The sequence below is a fragment of the Lutjanus erythropterus genome, chromosome 17 (assembly GCF_056507025.1).
Source record: "Lutjanus erythropterus isolate fLutEry1 chromosome 17, fLutEry1.hap2, whole genome shotgun sequence".
Classification (NCBI taxonomy): Eukaryota; Metazoa; Chordata; class Actinopteri; order Lutjaniformes; family Lutjanidae; genus Lutjanus; species Lutjanus erythropterus.
This window is the reverse complement of record NC_139333.1, coordinates 26,564,719-26,576,467: the sequence shown is the minus strand read 5'-3', so window position 1 is coordinate 26,576,467 and position 11,749 is coordinate 26,564,719. Positions and strand designations below refer to the sequence as shown.

Below are 11,749 nucleotides of genomic sequence, written 5' to 3'. Positions count from 1 at the left end.
TACAAGTAAAAGTCCTGCATTCTATAGTAAACAACTAATTGATTACTCGTAAAAGCAGTCGACAGATTATTCAATAATGAAAATACTCGTTATTTGTGGCCTTAATTGTCTGGTAATGCCGGTCCTTGAGCTTGATTTTGGGGTGTTTCACCAGGCTAAGGACAGGTAGGGATGGATGTCGAGAACTGGTGCTAAACTGGTACCGGATCCCAACTGATCAGTGACAAAATATTGATAAGCTCCTGGACAAATGGTAGTGCTATTTGTATTTATGTAACGCTAATGTATAAGCAGCTGACAGGGCGAAACGTTCAAAAGTGCGGGCTCAAGTTAAGAAATTTAATGAAACTCATTTGTGCAAAACATAATAATAAAATAACTGGAATGTTTTCCCATCTTTTCATGTCATGTCTTTATTTTTGGCACCAACTTGTGGCGAGTAGTATCGACATTAGTATTAATAAAAGCCCTAACAATACCTGTCCCTAATGATGGGTGGTTTAGACTGATTTTTGATCTAACAGCTGCGTTATTGGCTTTTAATGGGGAATTTTACAAGCCAGTAAAGAGACTCAAGAATGTCCTCTTAAGTCCAGCAGAGGTGACCGCTTGTTGCTCTTTAAAAAAGCTCTTAAGAGTCTGAACTCTGTTGCTCCACTCGACGTTAAAGAGAAATGCCTGCGAGAATGACTCAGTTGATTTTCGCTGACCAGCTTCTCTTTTGCAGGATGAGTCATCAGCTCATGACAACAACACTATAGAAGACATACACGCTTTGAGCTTTTGATACTGTTTATTGCGTTCTGCCCTCATTGATTTCTCCTTTCCTTTGCAGTGCAGCACTCGGTAGGATGATCAGCAATCAAGAAGAAGATGTAAGTAAACCCCCCAAACTCATCTTTTTCTAAATTGAATCCACATTAAAAATCTATCGTTAGCTCACTTATTGGTGAGGCCTTAAAAAGGAATTTCCTCCGCCTCTTTTTAAACTTCCACCCCAACAAATGTCAAAGAACAATACCTCCATTGATTCATTAAAAAAAAAATCGAGGAACTTCATTTCTATGAAGAGATGCCTTCATAGTAACCTACAGTTTAACCACAATCTAAAAGAATACACAAACACTGCAGCAGGTTTTTTTTTTAAGTTAAACTTGTGACTGTTTCTGTCTTTCAGGAGTTTGTTGCAGTGCGGGTTCAGGATCCCCGCATTCAGAACGAAGGCTCCTGGAATTCATATGTGGATTATAAAATATTCCTACATGTGAGTATTAATAACACTTTGTTTAAATTATATCTGGTCACTTTAAGTGCGATTTTCTTGTCGAGCTGCAACGATAAATCGATTATGAATCTGTTATGAAATTAATCACAGACTATTTTGATATTTGATTAATTGTTTTGAGCCATTTTTTTTTTAATTAAAAAAGTCAAAATCCTCTGATTCCAGCTTCTTAAATGTCAATATTTTACTCCTTTATGACATTTAGGTGAATATATGTGAGTTGTGGAAAAAAAACAAGACTTTTTTCATCATTTTCTGCCATTTTATGGACCAAACAGCAAAATAATCAACAGATTATCAATTAATCAATAATGATTAAAATTTGAAGCTGAAATATCAGACATTTTCTGGTTTAAGCATCTCTAAAGTAAAAAAAAAATGCTGCTTTCCTTCTTTTATATTATTGCAAGTTGAATATTAATAAGTTCTGGACAGTTGGTCACACAAAAGAAAGGCAGAGAGGGGAATTTTTCACTGTTTCCTGAAATGATTTTTGTAAAATAATCATCAGAATAATTGACAACAAACACAGTCATTGGCTTCTAATTTGTTTTACAAAGGAATAACACAGAGTGTGAAAAGGTGCCACACAGTCAAACTAGCTTGATCTTAAAATTAGACTGTTTGAAGAGTTTCTCACCTGATAAGAATCACAGGTGGTTTCATACAGATGTACTAGTTTTTGACATTAATCTGCAGTAATCTAATAAACCTGTCTCACACTCCAAAATACTTTTGAGGGATTAAATATCCTGAGCTTTAGGTACCATTACCGTACCATAATAAGACCCTTTTCAGTTTCAGCTTAACCTAACCTTAATCTGTGTAAACCACTGAGCATGCAGCAGACTGATTCTTTACATTTTGTTTGGACAGAAGTTGATGTTGTTGTCTGGGCAGCAGCCTGCGTTGAGGAATGCTGTGTCAGCAGTAAGGCTCTGTGCCTAGACGGACGTGTTGTGTGGATGTTGACTCATGAATCTGGCTAAGATCATGTGACCTCACATGATCTGACATCATTGTGTTTGTCATTGATATGCTGTTGTTTCTGACAGAGTCCTGTGAGGGAAGTTTCCTCCTTTAGGCTAAAAGGTAAACTGACCACGTTTGGGGTCAGTTAACTATCTGTGCCTCCTGTCTGTGTCTGGGACGACCAGCGCAGCGGTCTTGACAACACTGTCTCTGTCTTCCAGAGAGACAGAGGCTGTGGAGGACATGTTTGTGTTTTACCTTAACCCAGGGGATGTCAGATTCTGAGACTGTGGGCCTCCCCTCAGTCAACAAGGCTGTCAAGATATCCTAATATTGCTGTTTTAGAAAACTTCAGACTACACAAAATACAAACCCCACTTCCAAAAAAGTTGGGATGATGTGTAAAACAAAAAGCTTGTGACAGGAGCATGTTTACCACGGTTAAACGTCGCCTTTTCTTTTCAGTTTTAAAGTGAAATTCTTTCTCGTTCTTGGTTGTTATACATTTTCAGGTGCTCAACAGTCCGAGGCCTCTGTTGTTGTATTTTGTGCTTCGTAATGCACCACATATTTTCAATGGGAGACATGTCTGGACTGCAGGCAGGTCAGTCTAGTACCTGACCTCCTTTACTATGAAGACACGCTGTTGGAACATGTGCAGGACATGTCTTGGCAAGCTGGGACGTCTCTGAAAAAGACATCTGGGTGGCAGCATAGTTGTGTTTCTGGATGTTGTTGATATATGTCTTTGTCTTTGCATGGTAAAGTCTTAACTTGCATTTATATATACAGCAAGAAACTGTGTTTACTGTTCCAGAGCCCATGTAGTATCCTTTATACAATAATGTAGGTTTTTAATGCAGTTAAATGAAAGAGGATATTATAGTTTCTGACTCTGGTAAAGAGGGAAAAGTGTTCCGAAAATTCCCCAAAACTTCTGTATCCGGGAAGTACCTCTTTGACCGATCACACACATTTAGGTTATTCTATCTGATCTTTTAACACCTGTGGTAACTAATATAACAACATCCATTCATTGGACCTCGCCTGAAACTGTTTGGAGCTCCCCTGAGGAGACCTGACTTCCACTTTGAAAACTTCTGCTTTAGACCAAACAGACTGACACAGAATTAGAGAATAGTTTGTGACTTAGTTTCCAGTACAGAGGTTAAAAACTCCTCAACAAGAGAACGTCTTGGGTTAAGTGTTTCACTTGGTGTTGCACCTCTATTCTCCTCGACCATAAAGGAAGTCTTGCGGGCTGGTTGCCGTATGACGGAGTTTCAGGTGGCTCTTGTGCAGAAGCATTTATTTGATTTGATTAAAAAGTGTTACCAGAACAACCCACGATTCACAACTGACTCCAAAAAAGTGACCTGGTCACATTACTTTTGACCCAAAACAGGAAAATTCCTTCACAGTCACAACAAGTATCTTTTCAAGGTGTTTCAGCTCATCTTACCTCGACAAACACCGTGAAGAAAAACACGTCTCGCTGCGTTTGTGGCCGTCACTGTACAGAAACTATAAATCTGTCCAACATTAACTCGTTCAACTGTTGTCTAAATTTAATTATAAATACTTGAATGCATATGTTTCTATTTTAAAGCTCCTAAAAAGACAAATAAACACGACTCAATGTCTAATCTGTCTTAACGGTATGAATTTTACAATTTACAATTACAGTCATTATTTAATATTAGTGTTGTTAAAAAATATAGGATGTAATATTTTGAGAAATTCCTTTAAGTGTCCTTGTAACTTTTTTTCTGAATGGAGCTCACAGTATTACTTTGATTAATGAAAAAGAAAATCTATTAATCAACCGTAACCAGAATTCAGCTGCCTCGGCCCCACCAATAAAATACCTACTGACATTTTGAAGAATCATTTTCAGTGTTTAATTACACAGTTTTAAGTATTTGGTTCTCGCTGTCCTTCACAGTTGCGTACTGTATTACTGTGTTTAAAATTGCTTCAGTAACTGATAATAATAATTACCTAATACTGTGATACCATGTTGTATTCTTTTGTATTCTGTTGTATTTTCCCGCGCTCCAAACCAACAGCTAGAAAAGATATTCATATGTGACAATGAAAAACATCACATCATTTTTAAATTTTAAAAGACATCCTGTTGATCGACTAATCAACCAGTCGATGCAGGAATAATAAATCTGAATAAAGGCGTCCAGTGTGTTGAAAGTGTTTGATGCTCCTGAGAACTTTCATCCTGCAGTGGAATCTGTTTTTCTGCTTTATTGGCATCAACTTGACACCCACGCTGCTTATAATCGATTACAGCCTGTCGGAGCTTGTTACACAAACGTCAGTGTACTGAGTCACACGTCTCTGGAACAAGTCTGACATGTGATAAGTTAACATGCTTTAATTCTGCCACAAGTTCAGAAGAAGTTGAACAGCTGGACCTGAGTCATTCCAGTTACAACATTAGACCTAAAAATGGACAAGATTAGTTGTGAATGAATTGTTACACATTTTAAAATGAAAACATAAGGCTGGTCTAGTTTTGTAATTGTCAACAACTCTGATGAAAAGACAAAAACCAAACATATGTTAGTGCTTTCACACCTCCCTCTCTTGTCTGAAGATTGCAAACATTTCACTATATTTTTAAAAAAGGCTCAGTAATTTCTTAAAACAGTCGGTTACTGTGGTTTTTAGCAAATGTTACAAAAACAAGAGGAAATACTGTATTTGTTGGGGACTATTTTTTGCTGCGGATTAATATACATTTGGTAGGCATTAAGCTCTGGATACACAAATAATACCTGTTAGTCAGATCATAATATTGTTGGTTTTGGTCTTTTTCATGGCATCTAGTGACACTTATTACAATATTTACAGGCTTATCCTTTAATTATAATGTACATGTCCTTAAACTCCGGCTCTGTATAATCTGGTACTTTGTGTTTTTTTTTTAATTTCCAGACCAACAGTAAGGCCTTCACAGCCAAGACGTCCTGCGTGCGTCGGCGCTACAGTGAGTTCTCCTGGCTCAAGAAGAAGCTCCAGAAGAACGCTGGTTTGGTGTAAGTTGTTGCAAAGAATGAACAGACACAGTGGTGAACGAAGTGGAGCGCTGAGCAGCTTAAGAACCAGATATTTCCCTCAGGAGTTGGTGGCGATTGAAGCAGGGCTAAATGACAGTGAATATTGGACTTAACCTTCATCAGGTGTCCAGAGAGACAACTCCAAATGAATGATAAAGTTTCTCCTTGTAGGCTGGATGTGTAAATAGGCGACAGTTTGCTGATACATCCGCCATGTCGATTTCATGAAGTGAAATTATGTCAGTGTTGTGTTTACTTGTTCCTCAAATTCAGCTCCCTAAAAATTAATTCATATTTTGGCTGGACCAGGACTGAACGAAAGCTAGCTGCATGGCTAACCTAGCTTACTACCAGCTACAGTTAGCAGCAGCTAGTGGTACTTTAGCAACAAGTGAAGCTAACTATCTGTCCACCAGCAAACTCTGGAAGTCTGTGTTGTCAAACAGGCTTCATAACATTTAATGACATCTTTGAGACTGTTATAAAAGCATGTGACAGAGCAATGACATCTTTAATGACAAGTCCAAAATGTACCAGTTTACTTGATTATATTATATTGTCTTGATTAATGTCAAGTCACCACAGAGACATCACAACTTTGCATAAAAAATTACATAATTTATTGAATGACACAATCAGTCAAACAGTCATAAAGACTCTTTCATGTTCATAACAGGTGTTTGTCATGGTTATGATGGTTTCATGCCAGTCATATGTGCATCCTTTCAATTTTTATGCTTTGTCATACCATCACCATTCTTTTCTGTAGGATTTCTTTCACCTACATTTTTATTGAAGCATATGTTCTATAATTTACAAACATGAAGACCGAAGCCTTTTTGCTCATGTTCATCTTTCAGACCCGTCCCAGACCTTCCAGGAAAGTCCTTCTTCTCCTTCAGCAATGAGGACTTCCTGGAGGGGAGGAGAAAAGGACTTCAGGCCTTCTTGGACAAGTCAGTTCTTCTTCTTCTCATCTGCTGTGAAAATTACAACTTTGTAAATCAAACTACGTTGATAAATATTATTTTTTGTACCTTTTTTTTCTGGCAGAGTGGTGCACATGACGGTCTGTCTGTCAGACAGCCAGCTCCACCTCTTCCTGCAGACTCAGCTGCCAGTCGGTCACATTGAGGACTGCGTGCAGGGCCACACCCCCTACTCTGTGACGGACGCCATCCTCACCTATGCCTCGTCCAATCGGGGCTTCGCTCAGGCTCAGGAGGAAGATTCCAACAAGGAGCGAAGTTTGACCGTTTCGTACGAGTCCATGGAGAGGTACGACAGATCTAAACTGTTGATGACGCCCTAACGATGTAGAAATAACCTTTGACCTTATACATTTAAAGGTTCAGTGCATAAAATTTACAGGGATCTATTGGCAGAAATTGAATAAGTGTCTAATTATCTTAAAGAATTGTTGTGTATTTACCTCAGAATGAGCTGATTACATCTACAGATGACACGAGTCCTCTTCCATGGAGGCTGCCATGTTGCATCGCCATGTTTCTACATCAGCCCAGAACAGACAAACCAAACCTTTTACGTTTTTTGCAGCCACCCTCAGTGATGAAGCGAGTGATATTCAGTTGGCTGCAGTCTACAACCTCATCACTAGATGCCACTAAATCTCACACACCGATACTTAAATATAAAGAAGATTGGTTAATGTAGGTTTGATTTATACATTTTGAACAGTTAGTAAATAACTTGCAGCAGAAATGGTTGAGTTGAATAGAGATCAACGCTACTCTCATGTCAGCGAGGTAAATATGAAGCTACAGACAGTTACCACAAGGGGAAATGGCGAATCTGGCTCTGTCTAAAGGAAACAAAACCTGTCTGCTACCACCTGCCCGACCAAGAAACAGTCCAACACACAACTTCCTGTAAAACCACAACTTCTTGTTTGTGCAGATTAAAGAATCCTGATATGACTTGTTAATTATTGAGCCTCAGAGGTTGTGGAGGTTGCAGTATTTGTTAACACTGGACAGAGCAGGCAGCTTGTTTGTTTGCTCTTTTTACAGTCTTTGTGCGAAGCTAAGCTGAGAGTGGCATCGTCAGTCTTTTCATCTGACTCACAGCAAGAAAGTGAAAAAGTGTATTCTGAAAGTGTCAAACTATTTAAAAGGATAGTTCAGTTTATTTGAAGGAGCAGCAGGAGAACTGGTGTAGGAAGCTACTGCTGTGGACAGGTTCAGCAGGAAAACTTATTTTAGCCACCTAAAAAAAAAAGTGGACACTATATTTAGAATGTTTTTACTGCTTTACTTTGCCATCACACAGCGTTTTCTGATGGGAAAGAACTGTTATGTAAGCCTCATAGCACTCTCCCCAAATCAATCAGGCTCCTTTGGAAAAAATATATCTTTACCTTGCAGAACACAGGAGTTGTTGGTCTACAGCTGCCTCGATCTGTTAGCTAGATTGTGTTACTGTCTTGTGTTTGGTGTTTTAAAAGTTTAGTTTTGATTAACAGAAGTCACACAATAACATAAACAAACTACCAGATCTGTTCTGTTAGGTAAAATTACTGTTTTTCTTGAAGGATTTGGCAAGAAGGATATTTGGGTTTTATAGTGGGAGCTTCTGATTGGGAAAGGCTGACTGACAGCAAGGTAAAGCTGTGCAGATATTCTAAATATAGTGTAAACTTTAACTGCTGCTTGTCCATGTATCCTCTTTTAAATTCCAGATGTTGAGATTGTGAGTTAAAGTTAATTTTTTCTCTTTCCCACTCCACAGCCCAGCTCCTCATCAACCTTGCCCACAATCTAAAGAGACCTTCAGCCCTGAGCTCGTGTCATGTGACAACTCTGACCCTCTTGAAGGTTTACTGCAGCTCTGTGACGAGGGCACAGCTGAGTCGCGGCACAGGGAGAAATCTTCAGTAAAGGTCCTCCAGAAGAACAACCACCTAGAGGCCGTCATCGAGGACTGTTGCTTGACAGAAGTGAGCTTTTTTCTGGGCGACAGCCATGATGACCCTCAGAGCGTCAGCCCTGCAGAACAGAGCCAGCAGAGGAGCTGTCAGATACAGACACCAGTGGAGGTCCACTTGCCCATGGGGATCGGCTTTGAGGTGAACTGTGGGGCGGACAGCATGTCGGAGGAGAGCGTTATTAAGTTAGATACAGAGGAAAAGACTGTCGCTCATCCAGAGAAGAAGGAAAGTACTGATGAGGCAAATATAGACTTTGAGCCAGAAAAATATGTGAATCCTGCTGCAATTTTAGATTTAAAGGACAGTGACGCTGGATCTCAGGCAGATGTTCAGGAAGACGTCTGTTCTGAAAAGCCGGTTTTAGAAAATCATGTCATTTCTGAGGTTAAGGATCATGAGAATACTGGTGGTACTGAGGGTCACGTTGCAAAAGTCAGCAGCCCAGAGGAGGAGAACAAATCAGACGAGCCAGACAACGAGAAAAGTGCTGAATCTGAGAGCAAAGAGGAGACGCCACTTGAGTCAGAAACCAAGGAAGAGACCCGCAATCTGGACGGTGAAAGTGGTGTGGAAGACGGCGTTCATCAGATGGACCAAAAGCAAGATGAGGAGGATTTGGTTGGGACCAAAGACGAGAGCGACCAGGACAGCCACTCGCTGCCATCTTCCAACGAGAGCATCGTCAAGGTCAGTGACGAGGAAAGCGTTTGTGACGAGGCCGAGGACTCACTCCAGGCTGCAAATGGCTACATGAAGACGTCCCCTGAGGAGGAGGAGGTCGCTCTCTGGTCAGACATAGAGGCCTCGAGTAGAAACATTTTGGACCTACACGTTAATGGATGCGCTGTAGAAAAAGATGACATTTCTACCCAGGAGGACGAGGACCTGCAATATGCGAGTGAAGTCAGTGACTTGAGTAAATCCGTGGACTTCAACTCAACTGTCACTGCAGCGGATTTGACTGAAAATAGTGACTTCAGCATCTTAGAGACGAGCTGCTCGCCTGGATTAGCCGATAATAAATGTACGGAGCAGGAAACCCTGTTGCTGTCTCTGGATGCCTCAGAGGAAGCTCATGAGGTGGAGGCGCATTAGTTTAACAGCTTAGTGTCACCTACACGCCGTGAAACAACTTTGGACACATTTGATCACATGCATTAACAAGGTACACACTGGGAGCTCATTATATACATTCACATTCGCAATGTGGATGATCCGGTCTGTCGAGAACAGAGGCATATTATGCTTTAAGAGTACCATATACAGTCATTTAAACCTTGTGCTGTCGTGCATGTTACAGGTCTAACCTTATAAACAAAAAAGTGTATATTTAAAGGGATAGTTTGGATTATTTGAGGTGGGGTTGTGTGAAAAGGTATTTTAGGCACATAAAAAAATCAGCTGAAGTGTGTGCTATATTTAGAATATTTTCACTGCTTTGCTTTGCTGTTAGAAAGCCTTGTCTGCCAAGAAACCGCTGTCACAGAAGCTAAATAATGCTCTCTCCTAACCAACCAAACTCCATAGGTGAAATCAGTAATTTTACCTCACAGAAGACAGGAGTCGCCGACCTACCACTGCCTCGATCTGCTCATTTGTCTGTGTTACTGTGTGACTTTGGCAAGTGCGAACAATCCTTTCAAAACACCAAAGTCACATAATAACGCAAACAAACTGAGAGATCAAAGCTGTGGTAGCTCAGCAACTCCTGTCTTCTGTGAGGTAAAAGTACTGATTTTACCTATGGAGTTTGGTTGGTTTAGAGAGACTGATATTTGGGTTCTATAATAACGGTTTGTTGTCAGAAAAAGTTGACTAGCAGTAGTGTAAAGCTGTGAAAATATTCTAAACATAGGATACACTTAAACTACTACTGATTTACTTTTTTTAGGTGCCTAAAATACCTTCTGTTGCTGAACCTGTCCACATTAGTTTATTGCTTTGCTTTACTGTAGTGGAACTCCTCTCTGCACCTCATACAACCCAGCATTAAATAATCCAAACTGTGCCTTTAATTTCAGAGTAATATATTAATTTACGCTCAGGTATAGTAAATATTGGCAATATTTTGGTCTTCTAACTGGCTCTTCTGCAGTGGATGATTGTTTGGGGTTTTTTTGGGAGGCGCAGCAGAGGGAAGAGGAGAAGGTATTTTTAATTTTAGGGTGAACTTAAAATAAAACAATAATCTGACCCAAAATATAAATTTAAAACTTATTTTACTGATTTAAAAAGAAATTTACTGCTCCTCCAGAGTCTATGATCAGAACTGTGTCCATAGCAACAGTCTGCTATACAGAAAATAATAGACCTTTGTACGCTGTAACTGACCAATCAGAATCTAGTATTTAACAAAGCTGTGTAATAATAGTTTAATAATAAAGTCACTAACTGAGGATGGCTTGGTCTGTCTACAGATGAGATACTGCAGCAGAGATAAACATTAAATCAGTTTAGTAAAATGTTTGGACATGTAATGAGTTTACCTCTTGGCACATACACACAATCTGCTCTGTTCAAATTATGTTTTATAGGCAGCAGTGTTAATGTGATATTTATTATCAGATTACGGATCATAGAGGGAAAATAACAAAGATTTTGTCCCTGCAAAACACAAATAACTGCTTTGTGAATCAAATAAAAAACAGTCATTTATTCACATATTCATTGGAAGCCCTGTGTAATAACAGACACATTTTCAGTTTAGATGTTTTTGTGCATTCTTGTCATTTCTGTGACGTGTTTACTGGATTTCTTTTTTTTTTAGTGATCCAACCTCCCTAAAGTTGACGCAGTTAATACACACTAACATTTATCACTGTCAGTCAGGTTGGATGTTTACAAGTTATTTATTTCGTGTTACTTTTAGAACACAATACTGCCTCTTTTCTTACTAAGTACAGTTGTTTAAGGTGAACATAGGCTTTTTTTTTTGTTAAATCACAGCCTTAATTCCATTTAGTCTGAATTTTGTCTAAACTGGCTGCAGTCTGACCTCTGTATTTGTTTTCACGCACTACTGCTGCTTGTGTTTCTAATTCATTTTATTACATTTCAAAAAAGGGACCCAGAGTTTATTTTGCCATCGCACGTAGAAAAAAAAAAAGAGCCTCATCAGTCTTCCTGTGTCACAGATGTTGGATCTCACAGGTGGATTGTAGAGGCCTGGGTTTGCCTTTTTTCCTACACTGTAAATTAGTGGGGGTTTTTGTGAAGTTAAGTTGCTTTTAAAAAGTTTGTGTTTTTTTTAATAATGTTCAGAAGCAAAGCCCCCCTCTTTCTAAGGAGACCTCGATTTTATAACATGGATCTACAAGGGCAATGATAACCTGAGCAACTGTGTCCATGTACATACACACAAATTATAATCTAATTTTATTTCAAATAAATAGTTTTTCTCCTTCACTGTGTTTTGTGTGACTGTTTATTTTATTGCTGATGTTCTGTACAGTACATGTTTTACCTAACAGG

At 39.2% G+C, this 11,749-nt stretch overlaps 1 protein-coding gene across 1 annotated transcript; it reads left to right on the top strand.

Moving 5' to 3' along the window:
• Positions 1 to 836: 836 nt before the first annotated feature.
• Positions 837 to 11,683, top strand: snx11 (sorting nexin 11). Its single transcript, XM_084741316.1, has 6 exons — positions 837 to 875; positions 1,178 to 1,264; positions 5,210 to 5,310; positions 6,192 to 6,287; positions 6,385 to 6,609; positions 8,080 to 11,683. Exons 1-6 carry the CDS (start codon positions 852 to 854, stop codon positions 9,371 to 9,373), a joined length of 1,827 nt encoding a protein of 608 aa, XP_084597442.1. The 5' UTR covers positions 837 to 851; the 3' UTR covers positions 9,374 to 11,683.
• Positions 11,684 to 11,749: the final 66 nt, after the last annotated feature.

Bases quoted from the DNA above. Each gene is read 5' to 3' on its own strand.
- snx11 (XM_084741316.1), top strand. From the start codon at position 852: ATGATCAGCAATCAAGAAGAAGAT. The intron at 876-1,177 runs GTAAGTAAACCC...TCTGTCTTTCAG, and splicing joins TCAGCAATCAAGAAGAAGAT to GAGTTTGTTGCAGTGCGGGT. The intron at 6,288-6,384 runs GTCAGTTCTTCT...TTTTTCTGGCAG, and splicing joins CTTCAGGCCTTCTTGGACAA to AGTGGTGCACATGACGGTCT.